We start from the raw sequence: 21910 nt of genomic DNA on the forward strand, positions 1-21910 counted from the left end.
AAATATTTGCAACAAACTTTATTCCTCATTAAATACATCAGAAATTTTGAATTCATCCGATAATCAATTCGTCGCTAATCTGTCAAAAAATAATTGGCGACTAAACATGGTTGTCGAAAAATCTATAAAAAATATTAAGACTTTTAATAAAAATCAACCTAAACCTATTGAAAATATTAAGATTATTTTATTAAATCTGTTGCAAATCTATTGAAAAACGATCGCAAAATTATTTATATTTTCAACAATATTTATTATCAACAACAAAATAATTTCCTGTTTTTATTTAGACATTTCCTGTATAATCTAAATAATTTAAAACTAAGAAACATATTCAATATAAATCAAACATCATTCATACTCATTATAATTCATGTTCGTATACACAATTACTTAATAATGTTTATAAAATTGAAAGTTTAGAGTAAATCCATAGTATTTACCAATATTCATAAAGTTCAGAACTAATCCATCAATTTGTTGGACATTAACTGTTAAGTGGGTTGTCTGGTTGCACGATGAGTTACTCCCTCATTGGTTTAGTCGTGCCTGTCGTGCCTAGAAAAGAGATCCATAGTATTTAATAATATGGTCAAATGCAGCCTCATTCTCAATATGTGAGAAATTAAAAAAAAAAAAAAAGCATAAATCAGAAGTAGAAAGAGAAGTAGTGCCACATTACTCTTCAAATAAAACAATAAAATATACAAAGTAAAAAAAGTTTGGCCATGTTGCAATGGAAATCTAACACTAACCTACTTCAAAATTGCTCCAATAAAACCTAAAAGAAAAGAGAAAAATAATGAATTTCATTAAGTGAAGAAAGAATACCAACCTTAAAATATTACATCTCTTTCATCAACTTACACCTAGAGCAGTTGGCAATCAGTCCTCTTTATTATGTGTGCTAACAGGTTTCCCAACCCAACAAGATTGATGTTTTCCCAGAACTAAACACCAAGTCAAAGAGGGAAGCATGCAAAACACACCATGTGATTGCCAACTAATGGTTTCATCATAAGTAATTTTTCTAATAATGACTCAAAATCATTTATATATGGGTCGGAAAATATCCCATTTATCATTAACAGAATGTTATCATGTCCTAACCACCAATTAGGTTCAATACAATGCTAAAACACAGTAATAGAATGGTAGGTTTCCCAATTTCTTTTCTATGCATTGAGACAAAATTTACAGATTCATAATTTGGAGCTGTTTTGGTAGAGATGGCGGTCTTTGACAAAATTTTAATAAAATTATGCAGCAACAATGTTATAATTCTGATATTAAATGTTCTATCATCCAATCAACTGCTCTACAAGTCATTAACATCAAATCAAACAAGTTCACAAGGAGCATTCAACCTCAAGATAGTGCATATTTTACCATCTCACTGTAGCACGAGTAGTCAGTGCTACAGTAACTCAAATTCTAGACACTGGTGAAGTTGTAGGATTTGGTCAGTTCATGGAAGTGAAATGCTAACAAGCAAATTGCAGGATATAAAATTAACAGTAATCAACAATAACACATTAAAAATTCTATAAAAAATTAAAATACCAGTGAAAATGCTTAAAAATGAAGTCAAAATCAGAAGTAAAACAATAAGATTAGATTCACAGCCGCACAGGCACAACCAAAGTCAGTATAAAATCAACCCATAACCTAGAAATTAAAAGGCTGAACCTCATTCAAAGAAATTAAGGTTCATAAATGATCCAACTGAGCTTGTAAAAGGCAAAAAAGGGAAAGATAGAGAGGGATTACTAGGGTTACGAACAGTGGATTTGACAGTGTAGCGGCTAGATTCTCGGCAAGAGGCGAGCAGCGGGTGACCATAGGCGAGGACGGCGAGCACCAAAAAGTAGCGAGTAGTGCATAGCGGAGGCGAGCACCGGATAGTAGAGTAGCTGGACCAAATGGACGTCGAGATGCACCAAATGCCAAGAAGAGATGCGAACAACAGCGAGATGATGTCGTCGTTGAGGGGCCTCGCTAGTGGTGCCAGAACGTGAGCGCCGATGAAGGGAGATTATTTTTGTGCTTCGTTGCCACGGTTGTTAGCGGCCGCTGCCACCTGTTGCGTGAGAAGCAGGCTGCCGACTGTGTGAGGGGAGGAGAAGGTCTAATTACACTTGGAGAGGAAGGCTGACGGCTTGGTGAGAGTGGGGTGAGAATAAGATTTTTTGTTTGAATTAAAAAACTAGTACTATTACTTTCATCAAATAAAAATAAAAATTTTATCTTTTTGTCATAATAAGTTAAACTGAGTAAAAATATTAAATTTTAATATTTAATTAAACTATTATATGATAAAGTAATAATATGTTTAAATTGAGATATTATGTTTGCAAATTGCATTGGTAAATTATTTTTAAAATATAAATTTATTACTTTAAATTGTTAATTTTATAAACATATAACCCTACAATTATTTTTTTTATAGTAAAATATTTTATTTATTTATAAATGTAATTTAAAATGAAAATATGATCACAAATAAAAAAGCTACTCTCAAATGAGGGGTAAATTTTATATTTTTTTAAAATATTTTTTAAGAGATTAGAAGATGCTTATCTAATTTGATATACTATCAACTTACGAGAAGAGTCTAATCAGTAAATAGATCCAATAAAATAAGTTTTAAACACTCCACATTAGAATATAAAAAGTGTTAACTAAAACTAATTAATGAAATAGGACTATTTAAGTTATCTCAAAATTTTAACCAATAATATTTAATTAAAATAAAATTTAAAAAAATATTAAAAATTAAAATTTCTTATTGAATTTTTAAAAATTAAAAAGTGTCTCAAACAGTTAAAGAAAATAACTATTTATAATAGAAAAAACTTTAATATAGAAAATTATAAAAAATTTAAAAAAATTAATTAAAATGTAAAATTGACCTTCTAAAATGATAAATTTTTCACCTCGAACTTTGTAACTAAGCCTATGGCCCTCATCACACATTTAAAAGTCGTGCGTCTCAAAATTTTTTAAAAAAAAAAAATTATTGTGCGCCTCCAACGGACGTTGGTAGCAGAGGTTAAGGTTGGTCCAAGTCTGCCATAAGATTCAAAACTAATTGCTCCACATCTTTCCTTTCCACTTGTAAAGAACATGATCTCGAGTTGCTATCAGTGAAGTAGTACTGAAATAAATCTGCCACGTTAAACGTCTTGAAAATTTTCATATAATCTAGGAGGTCAATAATATAGGCATTATCATTAATCTTTCGAATAATCTAAAATGAACCAATCTTTTTTTGGTCAAGTTTTTTCTGTCCTTCACTTCGTTCCTTGCGTAAATACCTTATAACTTGATCACCAACATTGAAGGACTTGAAACGCCTATGTTTATCAGCTGTAACTTTATACTTGTCATTGGTTTCTATAAGGCAATGTTGTATCTGTTTGAAAATGTCCACATGTTGATTTACCAAATTGTTTGTTGCAATACTGTTGTAAAAACCTATAAGAAGGGTAATAAGATCAATTGTATGCGCTGAAATTTTTCTATACATAATTGGAAAGGATGACATCTTTGTAGAGCTGTGGACAAAATTGTTGCAAGCAAATTCTGCTTGGACAAGAGCAAGATTTCAAGCAGTTTTCTTATCACTGCAAATGCAACACAAAATATTGCCAAGAGTGCAGTTTACTATTTCAGTTTGGCCATCAGTTTGGGATGGACAACACTACTGTATCAAAGTTTAGTCCCAAAATACTTCTATAAAGTCACTCAAAGGTGAGCAAGAAACTTCAAATCTCTGTCAGAAGTAATGGTTTTAGGAATGCAATGTAAATGAATAACCTTCTGAAAAAAAAATTTGCAATGTGAGAAGTATCATTAGTGTTTTTGTAAGGAATAAAATGCGCCATTTTGGAGAAGTTGTCAACGATAACAAAAATGGAATCAGATTCACGTTGAATACGTGGAAGGCCAAGAATAAAATCTATAAACAAGTCCTCCCAATGATATTCTGGAATAGGCAATGGAGTGTATAAACCCGTATTCTGCGAATGACCCTTTTAAGTTTGACAAACTGGGCACTTCTGGACCATTCGACCTGTATTATTTTTTAATTGTGTCCAATAAAAATGCTCTTCTAAACCAGAATAGTCTTATCATATCTCAAATGCCCACTCAAACCTCCTCCATGGACCTTTCGAATAAATTTTTTCCACAGAAAAGGGCGAGAAATGCATAACCTATTCTCCTTAAAAAGAAAGCCATCATATATTAAAAATCCATCAGCAAGCTAGCCAACTTGGACCTTTGCTCATTTATCAGCAAAATCATTTTCTGTAGCATATAAATCCTTCAAGAATTCAAAACTCACAACCTCCTGACTAACTGTAATCAACAAAGTAGCTCTCCTACTCAAAACGTCTACTACCTTATTACTATGGCTAGCCTTATATTTTATGACATAATAAAAAACTTCAAAATAAATCACCCATCGAGCATGCATCTTATTCACATATTTTTTAGTCTTAAAGTGAATCAAAGGTTGATGATCTGTGTGAATAATGAACTTTCGCCCCATCAGATATTGTTCTCAAATTTTAAAGGCCTGAAATACTACATATAATTATTGCTCATAAGTAAACCATTTCTTCCTAGCATCATTCAATTTCTCACTAAAGAAGGCAATAGGCCTATTAGACTGCAATAATACATCATCAATCCTAACTCCACAAGCATCACATTCAACCTCAAACAATTTATCAAAATCAGGTAGAGTAAGAATAGGGGCAGAAGTAAGCTTATCTTTAATATCCTTAAAGCTTTTGTTGGCAGTGTCAATCCAAGTAAATTTCTGCACTCTCTCTTTCTTCAAACAATCTGTGATAGGGGCAACGATACTGCTGAAATTTCTGATAAACTGCTGATAGAAAGTAGCAAGTCCATGAAAACTGCGGACTTCTAAAATATTTTTGGGAATGGGCCAATTCCGTATTGCTTCTACCTTTTTCTTATCAACATGTATCCATTTTTCACTAACAACAAATCTAAGAAACAGAATGCACTTCGTTATATCGATGTATTTTTTTAAATTAATAACCCACTCACTTTTTTGCAAGACTATTATGACTTGACGGAGGTACTATAATTGTTCTTCTTTGCTGCGACTAAAAATTAAGATATCATCAAAATAAACAACACAAATTTGCGTAAGAAAGGATGCAAAACTTGGTTCATAAGTTGCATGAAAGTATTAGGTGCATTCGTCAAACTAAACGGCATAACTAGCTACTCGTACAAGCCTTTCTTAGTTTTAATGGTTGTTTTCCATTCATCTCCCTCCTTAATCTGAACTTGGTGGTAGCTACTTTTAAGGTTGATATTTGAGAAGATTTTAGACCCTGGTAACTGATCCAGCATGTCATCCAGTTGAGGAATAGGAAATTGATATTGAACCGTAATCTTGTTGATGGCTCCACTATCCACACACATTCTCTAGGTTCCTTCTTTATTTAGAACCAATAAGGCAGGAACTCTGCAAGGGCTAATACTCTCCCGAATGTGCCACTTCTTCAATAATTCTTCAATCATTCTTCAACCTGTTCTTGAAGGATTTCGCTCTTCTTTGGGCTCATCTTATAATGACGCAAATTCGATAATTTGGATCCAAGAATGAGATCAATTCGATGTTGAAAATTCCACGAAAGTGGAAGCTTTGAAGGTTCCTCTACTACCCTAGGAAACTCCTTCAACAGCTCTTTGATGGGTGGTGGTAAATATGGTGCATCCTCCACTTCACCTTTTCTCTCACCAATAAAACAGTGTGCCTCTAGATTTCTCAACTGCGCCTGATAGCCTTTGCACCCCCGTAGAGACAGTAACAATAATTTTTCCCTCCACTTTAGAATGTTTCATAGAACCAGAAGGTAAAATAGTAATCTTCTTCCGATTCCATGTAAACATAAATATATATGAATTCTCCTTCCCCTTATGCAAAGCATCAACATCAAACTGCCAAGGACAATCTAACAAAATTTCACAGCAATCTATATCCATAACATCATAATTAACAGATTTAGTGTAAGATTTACTAATCGAAATAGGCACGCTGTAGATTCTATTGACTTCAATTGTTGGTACTTCCTTAATCCACCCAACTTTGTATGGCGAAGGGTGAGGCTGTGTAGGCAACTGTAGTTTCTCCACCAATTGTTTAGCTATCAAATTCTCACAATTGCAACTATCTATAATTAGCCTGCAAATTGCTTCTCCCGCACTATACTTTGCCTAAAAAATCTTTCTCCTTTGTGTCTCATCCTATTGTTTCGTCGAGCATAAAATTTTTTTCACCACATAGGTGTCTCCCCATCTTCAGAACTAGCAATAGACCTATCATCTTCATCCCTTTCCTCCTCAGATTCAACCACAATAACTTGTCGGTGATTATTATTAACTCCTTTGCATTCTAGACAATTATTCGATCAATGTCCAGATTGCCTGCAATGATAACTTATGTCTCCGGTTGGTTTCTAATAAATGTTGGTCTTGGCTCATTTGTCTGCTATATTGATGATTGCCTTTCCCTTATTGTCTCTCCTTTCTTCTACAGTATTCTGATGATTGCTAGAATTTACAACCCTAGAGGGCTATTCGTTATAATTACCTCTATACTATTGAGTTCCTGTCGAACCAGAATTTCTGTAATTAAAGTTCTGATTAGACTATTGTCGAGCCTACCATTCAACACGTTCTTCTGCTCTTTTCGCCATCTCAATAGCATCTGCCAAAGTGAAAATTGCAGTTACTCCCATCATACAACAAATTTCGTGATTCTGTCCCCTCTTATAATGAGCAACTTGCTGGGCTTTATTCCCACAATCATCATACCTTGCTTGCAACCTCAAACACTCCTCTGTATATTCATCCACCCTTCGACTCCCTTAAATATAGTCATGATACCGGTTATATAAAATCTGAGCGTGATTACTAGGCAAGAATCATTGTTCAATCATCTGCTTCATCAACAGCCAGTTTCGTATAGGTTCTAGCCTTCTGCGACAGAGTTCGTTTTGAACATAATTTCACTATGCTGCTGCACAACCTTTTAATTTATAAGCCACAATCGAAACCTTTCGATCCTCTTCAATGTTCATAACTTTGAAAAATTAATTAACCTCCGCTAACCAATCAAGGACAGATTCTGCATCCAACGAACAAAAAAAGTTTTGAAGGTTTATCTTTATCTTGTAACCTCAATTGCAGCGAGTCGCGCCTCTTAGTTGTTGGCCATGGATGAACTTCACTCTAATACCAACTAAAATAGGACTGTTTAGACTCTGTCCAGATTTTTAACCAATAACGTTTGGTTAAAATGAAATTTAGAAAACAAAAGACTAGAAGCCGAAATTTCTTATTGAATTCTCAAAAATTGAAAAATATCCCAAACAGCCAAGAAAATAGCTATTTGTAATAGAAAAAAAATCCTAATATAGAAAATTATGAAAAAAATCTATAAAATATTAAAATGTAAAATTGACCCCTTAAACGATGGAATTTTTATCTCGAACTTTGTGACAGGTCTACGGTTCATATCACACTTTTGAAAGTCGTGCATATCGAAATTCTCTTTTTGGAGCGTGATTACTAGGCAAGAATCACTGTTAATCATCTATTTCATCAACAGTCAGTTTCGTATAAGTTGCAGCCTCCTGCGATAGAGTTCGTTTTGAACATAATTCTACCATGCTACTGCACCACTCTTTGCTTTATAAGCCACAATCAAAACCTTTCGATCCTCTTCCACGTTCATAACTTTGAAAAATCGATCAACCTTCTCTAAGCAATCAAGGACAGATTCTACATCCAACAAACCAAAAAAGTTTTGAAGGTCTATCTTTATCTTGTAATCTTATTGCAACGAGTCATGCCTCTTGGTTGTCGGCCATGGATGAACTTCACTCTAATACCAACTGAAATAGGACTATTTAGACTCCGTTCGGAATTTTAACCAATAACATTTGGTTAAGATGAAATTTAGAAAATAAAAACCTAGAAATTGAAATTTCTTATTGAATTCTAAAAAATTAAAAAGTGTCCCAAATAGTCAAAAAAAGAGTTATTTATAATAGAAAAAAAATCCTAATATGGAAAATTATGAAAAAAATCTAAAAAATATTAAAATATAAAATTGACTCCTTAAACGCTAGAATTTTTGTCTCGAATTTTATGACAAGCCTACGGTCCTTATTACACTTTTAAAAGTTGTGCCTACTAAAATTTTCTTTTCGAAAAGTTTTTGTGGGCCTTCAACGAAACGTTAGCAGCAGAAGTTAAATCAAACTTAAAATTTAAGGCTAATTGTTGTGCATCAATTAACATATAGTATTTTATCTTATAATATAAATACAAGGAGAAATAGAGTATTAAGAAATGATAAAAGTAATTAATATTACATAAAATAAAAGAGATAATAAAGAAAAAAGTATTAAACAAAGTAAAAAATTATATATAAATAGTTAAAAAAAGAATTATTCGTTATATATTTGCTAATTTATATGGGTGAGAAATATAGGTTTTATGAAATATTAAATTTAATTATATAATACATTATTTTGAATTTTATTTGTTAATATTATTTATTAAAGGTTAAATTAATTATTAAAAACTTTAAACCCATTCAAATTAATTTGAAATGCTCAAACCCATCTCCATAACGTTGGAGTGGGTCGAATACCCACCCATATATCCTCTAATGCAATTAGCGACGGATCTAGATCCGTCACTAATTTTCTTTAAATTCATCACTAATCTATCTGAAATCCGTCACTAACTGTTAAAATATTTTTTATCATTGATCTGTCGCAGATTCCATCGGTAATTAAATTCTTTGCTACGGACACAAAATCTGTACCCCAATCCATCGAAAACTAAACTTTTTTTGCAACAGATATGTTATCCGTCGCAGAAACTTTGTTTTTTATAGTAATGGTTTCATATAAGTATGTCCATTATTAATAGTCCAATTATTTATTAAAACCAAAATATTAGTGAACAACCTTGATTCGCTAAGAACCACTTCGATTCAACAAGACTTATAAGTTTAAAAATATATTTCATTTAATTAATAAATTAGATAGTTTCATAAATCATTATGAATCAAGTAAAGCAATAATTTAAAGAAAATAAATGTTGTTTATTTTCGACAAATCCTACCTTATTCAGTAAAATTTTAATATACATTTGTAATGCTAATATAAAATATTTAACATAAATAAAATAATCACATATATAATTCTTACATGCAAACATTTAAATCATATTTAATACAACTATTAATTATCACTCATTTAACCAAATTCAAACTTTTTATCATCAAAATCATGTTTAAAATTAATATAAAAATATTCACCAATATAATTATTTTTTTTTACAGAAATAAAATAAATAAATTATTAATAACATAAATCCGCGGCAGCCCTTTCCAGTGAGTTTTACGGTTGGGGCATTTACTTGAGATGAAAAAGTTTTAAAAGTGAGAAAAAGTTTTGTGAGATTCCAAAACATGGGAATTTCACAATGGCATCCTTGTTTGTTTTAACACCAGGGAGTCAACTAAATGATATGCTTCATAAGTTTCAACTGAGCATGAAAATAAAATTTTACCATGCAATCAGTGTATATAACTGTTGTATGCAATGATGAATTCATCATGATCAATGGTCATCTAAACGTTTTAAATATAATAATTATATATTATATATAATAATTCTTCAGCATGCTCAAGTAGTCTTAACCATAAAATATATATATGAGCTTGTTGTAGTAGTCTTAACCATAAAATATATGAGCTCTTCTTTCCTTAGAAATACTAGAGGTTCTGATTTCTGATGCTACATGAAATTCGCTCTAAGGTAAGCAATAAATTATTACTATAAGACTGGGCCACATAATAAGAATCTAATAAATCAATATGCGATTGCACCTATAGAAAAGAAGGACCAGACGACCATGGTATCTGAATCCAAAGAGAAAAGGAGGTCCGGACGCTTCAGGACAGGTTAACCTCAAGTTGGACAAGACTCACCCTCATATCTTCAAGACGAGACTCTATAAGAAAGTTACCGTTAACAACTACAATCTAGCAGATTCCCTTCGTACCTTCAAGTACGGGATTCTCAACCAATTAGCTAGAGAAAATCTTTTACCAACAAGCCGGCCACATCATTACTGAATTATCAAGAAATACTATATTTATACCCACTTCCTTACAGTATAAAAAGAGAATGATTACAGAGGTAAATGTACGCTATTCTTAGATACTACTCAAGTTCTATGCAGTTCATTACATTCTCTCTATTTTTTAGCATACTGACTTGAGCGTCGGAGTGGTTGCCGTTGGCACTCACCACCACACATTCTCTTTCTTGCAAGTTTAGCCAATCACAGTACAGCTCCGTTCTGGCCATGTCATCATTTTATTTTCAGCAGTATCATTTAAATCTGTTGTCAGGAAATCTATTGAATTCTCTCTGTTCATTTGGATTAAAATCGATCTATTATCCCTTTTCTCTCAAAAAGAATTTTTTTTTAATCTTTAGAAATGGCCGACAATTCACGGGCTGCTGCTATGGTTGCTATAAATAAGGATGTTATAATTTTTTTTTACTCCTACTAGTGGACAAAACAAACTCCCTATTATCAACAAGGCAGGTCCCAATAACCTGAGCATTGATCAAATATTTCAGTACGTTAGAAGGTTGCACGTTATTTACTAGCAATACAAGCTTGGGAAGATGCGTCTTTCATGGCTCCCAGAGGAAGAGAGGAAGTCTCTATTGATACCTCAAGGCCTCGGACAAGGGCAATCTAGACGCGGTTCAAAGGGAATGATAAGTTCGAGGAAGAGGATTCATTAGACGTTGATCCAAAAGACGAAGACTGGAAGGTAGTATAGGCTGCTCCAAGGTACTAGAAAGGAAGGATGAGGACAAAAGAACCCAAAAATAAGACCAAAAGCTGGAGAAGCAAGGATATAGGGGAAAACACAAAAGTTATCCAGACTTCCGAGGAAGGAATGACCAAAGTAAGTATAAGAATTATATTCCATTGAATGACTCATGAACACATATTCTAATGTGGATTAGAAAATACAATGAGAAGATCAGGTGGTCTCTCAAACTCAACCCTAAGAAAGCTACAAAATGAGACAGGACTAAGTACCGTTGTTTTCATGAAGACTATGGACATACAAATGGAGGAGTGCTGGCATTTGAAAGACGAAATCGATAAAAATGACAGAATTCAAAAGTTCATCAGAGAGAGTAGAAAAAGATAGGAGGCCTAAGCTTGAGGTAATAATTCTCGAAACTACCCCTGACAATGAACTTGTAGGGATTATTCATGTGGTTGTAGGAGGACTGAGTGTTACTAGTAGTGAAAATAGGGGAAATGTCACAGATGTCTAGCTTGTGGGTCAAACTCCGAGTTTTGAAATTGGTCAAGTCAGAAGATTGAGTCTTTTATTTTATCATTAGAGAAATATTTATGATTTATGGTAATGTTATAAAATCGGATGCATTCTTCAAGCTTCTTTTTGATAGAAAAATCAAAATCGATTGGATGGACGAAAGTATAGAGACAAGAACAAAGGCCATAAGGCAATTATCAGGCCATCCGGGCATGGGTCCTACATTATAATCCGGGTATTGGTCCGCGGGTACAAATTCATAAAAGGCCATAAGGCCATTCGGGCATAGGTTTCGCATAAACAATGTATCTTATGCCAGGCCACAAGGCAAACGCCAAGCCAAAATCTATGCATTGGTCCGCGGAAACACATTCAAAAAATGGCCACATGGCCATCCGGGCATGGGTCCCGCACAATAAGGCATTTTCATGTCAGGCTGCAAGGTGGGTATACGCCAAGCCAAAAGACTGGGTGTTAGTCTTGTATCATAAAAAAATTTCTAAGGAATTTCATAGAAAGGCCTCAAGGCGAGTATATGCCAGGCCAAAAGACCAAGTGTTAATCTCGAGAAGTTTCTAATGAAGTTCATGCCAGGTCTCAATGGGGGCATACGCAGACCGACCTCCCATGTGTTAGTCCTGAGGAGTTTCTAAGGCATTTAATACTAGGCCTGAAGGTTGGTATATGCTAGGCTGACCGATCGAGTGTTAGTCCCGAGAAGTTTCTAAGATATTTCATGCCAAGGTCGCATGGCGGGTATACGCTAGACCAGAAGATCGGGTGTTAATCTCGAGAAATTTCTAAGGCAGCTCATGCCAGGTCTCAAGGTAGGTATACGGCAAATTGACCTTCCGGGTGTAAATTTCGATGAGTTTCTAAAACATTTAATGCCAAGCCTGAAGGTGGGAATACGCTAGGCTGACCTACCGGGTGTTAGTCCCGAGAAGTTTCTAAGGAATTTCATACCAAGATCGCATGGCGGGTATATGCCAAGCCAAAAGATCGGGTGTTAACCCCGAGGAATTTCTAAGGCATTTAATGCCAGGCCTGAAGGCGGGTGTACGTGTAATACCCGGCTAGATCCTGGCATCGGAATCCCAACTTTTCGGCGGCATCGCTGTCAGAATCCGGAATTCAAAAATGCCAGAGCCTTCTAGAAGGATAAAATGTGTTTTCTAAAATGTTTTCACATGATTTTATGGTTTTAAATGGAAAAGAAATAGAGTTTTGAAAAGAATAGGCCAAGGAGGAAGGACCAAGGTCCGGCCGCCGAACCTCAAGTTCGGCCGCCGAACATGGGGCTGTTTCGGGAGTGCTTTAGGCCTCCGAAGGCTTTGAGGGCAGAAACCAGGTTCGGCCGCCGAACATGGGATAGTTTAGGAGGCACGTTAGGCTGCCGAAGGTGGTGAAGTTGCGGAAGCAGCATAGGCCGCCGAAGGTGGTTGAGCGGCCACCTATAAAAGGCCCTCAGACCGAAAATGGGCGAGTTTTCTCCCCATTCTCGAGCTCAGGTGTGTTCATGTCCTCCTTTGGTTGATTTCATGTTCTTTCTTCAAATCCTCCATGTTTTTATGAGTTTCCTTTTGGGTTTTGAAGTTTTAAAGATTAAATCAAGTTTTGGGAACTTGGAGACCCAAGGAGCTAGATTTCTCCCATCTCTAAGTTAGGAATCGCACCAACCCTCGATCTTCAAGAGGTAAGTGTGGATCTTTGCTTTCCTTTATGTTTAATGAAGTTTTAAGAAGTTTTGATGCATGGGATAGAGTAGATGTGCATGTTAGAGATTATGGTGGTTTTATGCTTAATGTATGTTTATGTGATGTTATGTTGGAGGTTTAGGCTAGTTTATGCATGTGGGAGTGTGTATGCATGCTTGGGAGAGAGCATGTGAGGTTTTGGGTTGTTTTGGAAGGGTTGGAGGCTGTTTGTGCATGAGGAAGCTGAGTTCTGCCATTCTGGAAGAACTCAGGTTCGGCAGCCGAAAGGACTTTCGGCTGCCGAACCTGCCTGTGGAGGCAAGCTTTTGGCTGCCGAACCCTGCCCTTGAGAGTTGGACTTTCGGCTCTGGAAGGGAGTTTCGGCCACCGAAGGTGCCGCCGAACATGCATGAGTTTCGGATCTGGAAGGAACCTTCGGCTGCCGAAGGTGCCGCCGAAGGTGCATGGCTTTCGGCTCTGGAGGGACTTTCGGCCGCCGAACCTGCCGCCGAAAGTGCCCTGTTCAGCCTTCCTTTGCATGATTTCTATAGTTATTCTATGATGTTTTAGGGGGTTTTTGGGGAGTTGTTTATGAGTTGTTTAGAGTGTGTTTGGCACCTCATTCGAGTCCACCTGTGTAGGATCGGACCCGAGGGACCGAGGGGGCCAGCAGTGTTAGCGGTTGCAGAGTCAGTCCAGCGTCTGCCAGAGGTGAGTAGAACTAACTCAAATGTTTTTAGCATGTTTCACGCATCATGAATACCATGTATATGTAGTAGGTTGCTTGCATTAGAGATCACGAATATGCTGCATTGCATAATTTATTATTGATGTGGATGGACCAAGGCGACCCCAATAGCCCTAGCTATGATATGTTAATGAAGTTCTGAGGAGCCCTACCGAGGGCCGGGCATAATGAAGTCCTGAGGAGTCCGAAGGGCCGGGCACCGTGTTATGTTACAGAAGTCCTGAGGAGCTCCTTTGAGGGCCGGACACAGACAGAGGGAGTTTTGGTGGTCATGTCCATCCGTTATGTGAAATGTTTGTGCTGTGACGCATTCCATGAAAGCATGTTTTATTATTATTGTTTTCCCTGTTCTGCTCACTGGGCTTTTTAGCTCACCTCTCTCCCTAACCCCCAGGTTTGTAGGTCTGAGGTAGTCCGGGAAGACGTCAAGGGTAAAGGTTATGGCTTTGTAATAGATTAGTGTTTTAGTGTGGACATGTAATGTAAATTGATATAATGTAATGGAAGACAATGTGATGTAATGTAACGTAAAGTAGAGTTATGTTTATGGATTAGAATTGTGCTTGGCCCTAAGGCTTGGTTAGTCCCTTTTTGTACATGATGTATGTTATGTTTTTATTGTTGAGTTGTGTGTGAACCAAACTGGTGGCATGTGATGTTTACCACGCTAGAGTATTTGATGAGGACTCTAGTGGAGGTCTTATGCTTATGGTTTTGATGCATGTACAGGTTAGGTTTTGGTTCATCGGATGTGATCCCAGCTTGATGTATGTTATGTTGACCCAGCTAGAGCTTTGTTGAGGGCTTTAGTAGGGGGGTTCTTTATGTCTTCGGTTATGTAGTATACGGATCAAGCTTGGTATATGAAATGTTTTAAAGTTTTTATGATAATGTTTTGATCATGTATGGGATTTGACCAGGTGATAGGAGATATGTTAGGCTTGCTATGGGTCCCGGCGGCCTTAAGCTGATCTGGATCCTAGCACCAGTAGCGGTCCGGTTTATGGGTCGTTACAGTACGCTAGGTCAACCTACCAGGTCTTAGTCCTACTTCACAAGAAGTTTTTAAGATATTTGATGCCAGGCTGCAAGTTGGTTATATACCAAGCCAAGCGACTGAGAGCGTTGGTCCCATCTCACAAAGAGAATTACAGGCATGTGTCGCTACTCTTACAATCACTCCTGAAAATCTAAAACTTTTTACAATGAGAAAAATGATCAAAAGCTCGTCAGGGCTATAAAAGGCTAGAAAGCTCGACAAGGCTAGAGAAACCCTAGAAGCAGGCCAAGGCTATAGAAAGCCGGGAAGCACGACAGGCTGAAAAAATGCCCAAAAGCTCGCAAAGGCATTTGATGCCTGGAGGCATATCAGGACTAGGATCAGGGATAAAAAATGCTCGTAAAGGCTAGAAAAGGCCAAGGAGCTCGTAAGGATTAGAAAATTGCTCGGAAACATGTAAAGGCATTTGATGCGAGAAAGCTTATCAGAACACGAGAAAGCCACGCCAGGATTGGAAAATACCCGAAAGCTCGTAAAGGCATTTGATGCCCAAAATCTCATTAGGGCTAGAGAAAGCCCGAAAGTACGCCAGGGTTAGAAAAATGCCCAGAAGCTCATAAATGCATTTAATGCTAGAAAGCTCATCAGGGCTAGAGAAAGCTACGTCAGGGTTGGAAAATCCCAGAAGCTCACAAAGGCATTTGATGCCTGAAGCTCGTCAGGGCTAGAGAAAGCTTGGAAGCACAACAGGGCTAGAAAAATACCCGGAAACTCGCAAAGACATTTGATTCCCAAAAGTCCATCAGGGCAAGAGAAAGGCCGAAAGCGCACTAGGGCTAGAAAAATGCCTAAAAGCTCGCAAATGCATTTGATGCTAGAAAGGTTGTCAGGGCTAGAGAAAGCCATGCCAGGGCTGGAAAATGCTCGAAAGCACAACAAGGTTACAAAAGATCCGAGAGCTCGCAAGGGCTGAAAAATGCTCGAAAACTTGTCAAGGCATTATTATATCTCTCGGATCAATTTTTGCCAGGACAAGATCCTAAAATTGACTCATCGGCAGGGCAAGCAAGAAGAAAGCAAGGACATCATGTGCTCAGCCTGGACAAATAAGCCAAATGACCCAGATCATGAAGACAACTGTTATCTTTGAATCTAAAGAATCAAAGTCCAGTGGGGGACCTCTGATGCTACATGAGATTCGCTCAAAGTAGGCAGTGAGCTGTCACCATAAGACTGGGCCACATGGCAAGGATTTGATAAACCAATATGTGGTCCACTTGTAGAAAGTAAGACCCGGATGACTATGGTGCCAGGATCCAAAGAGAAAAGGAGACCTGGGCGCTTCAGGACAGGTTGGTCTCAGGTTGGACAAGACTGCCCTCGTAACTTTAGGGCAAGACTCCATAAGGAAGTTACCGTTAACAACTACAATATAGCAGATCCTTTCACACCTTTGATCACGAGATTCTCGACCAATTAGCCGGTGAAAATCCTTTATCAATAAGTCGACCATATTATTGTCTGAATATCAGGAAATACTATATTTATACCCACTTCCTTACAATATAAAAGGAGAATAATTACAGAAGTAGAGATATGCTATTCTTAAACACTACTCAAGTTTTATGCAATTCATTGCATTCTTTCCACTCTTCAGCATATTGATTTGAGTATCGAAGTGGCTGCTATGAGCACCAATCACCATTTCACATTCTCTTCCTTACAAGTTTAGCCAATCACAGTATAGTTTTGTTTAAACTACATCGTCATTTGATTTTCAGCAACATCAATTCCAATAAAATAGAAATTCATGGTCTACTAGTAGCATATATAGAGGATCACATACAAATAACTTTTTTTTTATTGCTAATCACGAATGATTTGGTTGATTTTTTCTAAGTGGGTCAAATTTTAAATTCAGTCTTCTCAACTATTAATTTTGAGATATTCACTTTTATGATTAAATAAAAAGAGAAGGCTACTTCTTTTAATAGTCTATAAGTCGTATTAAACAAATGTAATTTACAGATATCTCCCTTAGATTTGACAAAATCTACAGAATATTGTTTTATTAAATTTTCAATAACAAATTAGTTCTTAAATTTAATTTTCATTTAACAAAATAGTTATTCCATTAATAAAATGTACAAATTTTTATTAGTTCACCATTAAGTAGAGGTTTTATGTTTCTTAATAATCAAAATACCTTTCAAGGTGGCTATTTTTTTTTAATTAAAAGTTAATTTTATTCATTATTTTAATTAAACGTTAATTTTTTTAATTAAAAGTTAATTTTATATTATGTAAGTATAAAAATGACAGATTTAAAAATTAAATATTAATTTTATACTTAATTAAAAATTAACTTTATATTTAGGAGTCCGTCTAAATTAATTTTTATATATTTTTATACTTAATTTAAAAATTAATTTATACTTATATATTATAGTTGGAATCTTCTTAAATTGATTTTTATAAGTATAAAAATTATGAATATAAATTTTTATATTTTAAAAATTAAGATTATTTATAATGATAATAAATAAAAAATAATAATGGATAAAAACTATAAATTCATCGATTTTTAAAAATTAAAATAGTAATTTTTAAATATTTTATTATTAAAATAATGAATAATATAACTTTTTATTAAAAAAAAATATTCATCACTTAAAAGCGTATTTTGATCATTAAAAATATAAAATATCTAATCAAATGGTCAACTAACAAGAATTTATACTTTTTATTAATAGAAAATTTATTTTATTATATGAAAATTAAATTTAAAAATTAATTTATTAATAAAAATTTAATAAGAGACTATTCTAGGCGTTTTGTCAAATCTCATGAAAGTCTATATAAATTAACCTAAAAAAAGTAACTCCTTTTATTTATATCAGTTGAAGTAATCCATATTTGTAGAATTACCGAGATATTTATGCTCATGCATTGACAAGAAAAGCAACCCTACAGCTACAAAGAAAAATATCAGGCTAAAATCCCATGGATCTGTAAACTGGAAAAGGAAACTACTTACCAGAAGCGAATGTCAATGCATTTTCCCTTGCTTTTCCAGTGGAATTCAAATTTAGGATTGGATGACTGACCTTCACTCCCATTCTCAATCTTGGGCTTTGATGACTTCCCATTGGTTACAGTCTCAGTACTGAATTCTTTTCCATTAACTGCATCACAATCTAACCCTAACAATACTATTACACGATCCATTTTCTCGTTAATTTTTGCAAGGTAGAGAAGTTGTTCAGCCTGAAAATCCCTTGTCATAAACCTTTGAATTGAAGCATCCATTTCTTGAATCAGCTTCTTGACCTTACGCTTCTTAAGCAATTTCCATTTACTGATGTCCGAATACATTTCAACAAGCATCTCAGCTTTCTTCAACATCTGGACAAATCTGTTGCATGCATCAGTAGGAGCATTTTCAATCTTCAGGACTTCATGAATGATCGGCCTCACGTTCTGAAGCGTATCCTGGAGACTTTGAAGGGTTCTTCTGAAGAAGACTGCCTTTTCTTTTGCTTCTTTAATTGCTTGAAGCAAAAATCCAAGAGCGGCTCCGACAGCAGCCTCTTCAACAACACTCATTATAAGCAGTAGCTATGGAACAAAATTTAGCTTTATGTAGAAGAATCCTGAAATGTATATATAAGAGAAACTAATGGTTATTTAGTTTGATACGAAGGAAATTAAGCGGAACAAGCTGCTTGGAACTTTTCAAATCGGGGATGGGACCTGCCAAGAAGACGCGGGATGACCAAGACCTAATACAAATTCACTGCTGCTGTCCTAACCACTGACGCAAACAAGTCAAATTAGGGGAAATCTAGATGTATGCATATTTACTTAGATTCTTTTAATTTTAATAGTATTTTAAATTTAATTACTTAATTTATTTTTTTTTAAATTTTCTCAATTTTAATTTTATTATATCATAAAACTCATTGTTACTCATTATTGCAAGTTTTCAAATTAAAAAAAAATAATAAAAATATTTTTATCTCTTTTTTTCAATATATAGTTTTTGTTTAATTTTTTTATTTTTTAAGAAAAAATATATTAATAATTTTAACATAAAAATTTTTAAAATTTTAAATTTCTTCAATTTTTTTAATTATTTTAAAATTATTATTAATTTTTCTTTTCTAAACTATAATAACATATAAATTGATTATTATAATTTTATTTTATTTATTTTATTTTTAAAAAATTTTTCAAAATATCTTTTAGTATTTAATAAAATTTAATGTATTTAAAATAAATATAATTAAAAAATTAATAAAAAAATTATATTTCTTAAAATATATAAAAAATTAAAATAAATAAAAATTACGAGTAGGAACATTATTATTAATGAAAAACTTTTTCTTAACCATGTTAATTCCAAACAGTTAACAAAGTAAACAAATAAAAGAAAAAGGCAAAAAAAGGTAGGGCATCGAATTAGTTTATTTTCATTATCTTATTTTTATTTATTTTATTTTGGATATTAATATTAAATAAATATTTTAACTAGATAAAATATTAAAATTATTTTTAATAATAATAGCTTATAATAATTATCATATTAACATATTATTAATATTTATAGTGATATTTAAAAATTATTGAATTACTACTATTTAGTTAATATTTGAATATTTATTTATTATTTAATTTCATGAAAAAATAAATAAGAAGAGTATAAAAATTTTAATTCTATTTAAAAAAAATTAAATAGTTTATATTCAATAATTCAAAATAATAAAAATTAATTTTATATATAATGTTGTCCGTGTAAATATATTATTATTAATTAAATATCTAAAATTTATTAAATTTTAATTAAAAAAGATACAATCATATAAAAGGTAAAGAAAGAGAAACAATATTATAATTAAAGTAATCTAGAAATCTGTAATAAAAGATAAGACTAAATTTAATGATATTTCTTTAAAAAAAAATTAAGAGAAAAATTAAAATTGAATGATTAAATAAAAAATATAATAAAATTGAGAATTGCTAATGAAAATGATCCCAGTGACTTAGAATTAATTAATTGTTTATAGGTAAGAATTTTCTGTGAAGAGGGAGAGAAGTTTCTGTAACCTATCTCAGCAAACTAAAAAAAAATATTTAATCATTTGAATGGGACTTTCTGAAACATTAGACTCTATTTAGATTTTCCACGCATTATTTATATAAATATATGAATGAGTCATATAAATAACATTACTTTGAATGAGTCATATAAATAACATTACTTTCCCTTAATTTTAGATTCTAGTCTTGTTTTCAATTTAATTATTCAATTTATTATTTTTTTAAAATTTTCTCAACTTTAATTTTATTATTATAAAACTCCTTATTACTTATTATTCTAAATTTTTAATTTAAAAAAATAAAAAAGATTATTTTTATCTCTTTCTCCAATAATTTTTATTAAATTTTTTTCTTATGCTTTTTTGAAAAAATATACTAATAGTTTTAACATTAAAATTTTTTTTATATTTTTAAATTTCAAACTAAAATATTATTTGTTAAATATACTATTAATTTTAAGATATTATTATTATTAAGAAATGTGTTGATTTTGTCCATTTCGGTTGTTATCCAATTATACTGTCAAGATCTTCTAACATATTTCAACATGTAGAAAGTTTTTTTAATCATGTTGATTGCTAACAACAAAGTAAACAAATAAAAGAAAAGGCAAAACAAAAAGTTAGGACATTGAATTAGTTTATTTTCATTAATTTATTGCATTATTTTATTTTAAATATTAATATTAAATAAATATTTTAGCTAAATAAAATATCTAAATTACTTTTAATAATAATAGCTTATAATATTAAAATATTTTAATATTTATAGTAATAGTCAAAAATTTATAAATTACTACTATTTAGTTAAAATTTGAATATTTATTTATTATTTAATTTTATGAAATAATAAATAAAAAGAGTATAAAAAAATTTTAATTCTATTTAAAAAAATTAAAAATTTTATATTAATAATTAAAAATAATACAAATTAATTTTATATATAATGTTGTTAGTACAAATATATTATTGTTAGTTAAATATTTAAAATCTATTAAAGTTTGATGTGAAAAGATAAAATTATGTAAGGAGTGATGCTATATAACAATTGTCAAGTCATGAGCTGTGATCATGAGATATGTCTACGTGGCAATAGTCTGGTGAGTCATGAACGCGGTCCATTTCGAAGTAAGGGAAATCCAGACACCTTGACACTCGTGTAAAGACTCGTCACTCTCTTAATAGGCGAGTCTCGGCATGAAGTTACAGTTAGTAAATGCAGTCTAGCATATCTGTATTATACCTATGATTGCGGGATTTCCATCTAAATAGTTGGGGACATCCCATATCAAGCAGACGGTCGAATTACCGCCGGATTGTCAGAGAAATATCATACTCATCATGATCTTCCTACAATATAAAGGAAGAACCATAAAGATAAAGGCATGTAATTCTTAAACACTAAAACTCTAAACGTTTCTTTACACTTTCTCTCATCCGGTTACTGACTTGAGTGTCGGAGTGACTGTCATGGGCACCCACCACTACCTCACATGTCTTCCTTGTAGGTGCTAGCCAATCGCAGTCTAGCTCCATTCTAGTCACGTCATTAGTTTAAATCTCATCTATATCATTTGATTTTGCTGCCGAAAAGTTTTATTGAATCCTTTGTATTCATTTGGATCACAACCAATTTTTCATCATCTTTCCACACACTCAAAATGCACGAAATGGTACATGTTATTATGGGAGGACCTAATAAGGATAATAGAAAAAATAAGCACGAGGCAGGGGACGTCCTCTCCGTCCATCAAGAGCTATGGACCAAATAGGAGGTAAGATTCGGTCCTGCTGATAAGGCGGTAGGCTTCTTTCAAAATGATCCCTTGATCGTTAAGATCCTACTGAATCGATACGAAGTAAGGCGGGAGCTTGTGGATACAAGTAATTCTGTTAATCTTCTTATCTTTAATGTTTTCAACAAGT

The 21910-nt window shown here is 33.4% G+C and overlaps 1 protein-coding gene across 3 annotated transcripts; it reads right to left on the bottom strand.

Annotated features, from left to right (window-relative positions):
- Positions 1-352: 352 nt before the first annotated feature.
- LOC110628052 lies at positions 353-18504 on the bottom strand. Of its 3 annotated transcripts, none has more exons than XR_006347904.1 (2): positions 1784-2185; positions 353-558 (listed from the first exon to the last, which is right to left on the bottom strand). XR_006347904.1 is itself a non-coding variant. In XM_021774496.2 (2 exons), exons 1-2 carry the CDS (start codon positions 18489-18491, stop codon positions 540-542), a joined length of 588 nt encoding a protein of 195 aa, XP_021630188.1. In that variant the 5' UTR covers positions 18492-18504; the 3' UTR covers positions 353-539. The 3 variants fall into 3 exon arrangements, 1 of the variants encoding a protein (XP_021630188.1); XR_002489953.2 differs by having other exon boundaries at positions 1771-2185; XM_021774496.2 differs by lacking the exon at positions 1784-2185 and adding an exon at positions 17923-18504.
- Positions 18505-21910: the final 3406 nt, after the last annotated feature.

The sequence above is a fragment of the Manihot esculenta genome, chromosome 12, assembly GCF_001659605.2.
Source record: "Manihot esculenta cultivar AM560-2 chromosome 12, M.esculenta_v8, whole genome shotgun sequence".
Classification (NCBI taxonomy): domain Eukaryota; kingdom Viridiplantae; phylum Streptophyta; class Magnoliopsida; order Malpighiales; family Euphorbiaceae; genus Manihot; species Manihot esculenta.

Excerpts from the sequence above, each read along its gene's own strand:
- LOC110628052 (XM_021774496.2), bottom strand. The coding sequence starts at position 18,491 with ATGAGTGTTGTTGAAGAGGCTGCTGTCGGAGCCGCTCTTGGATTTTTG.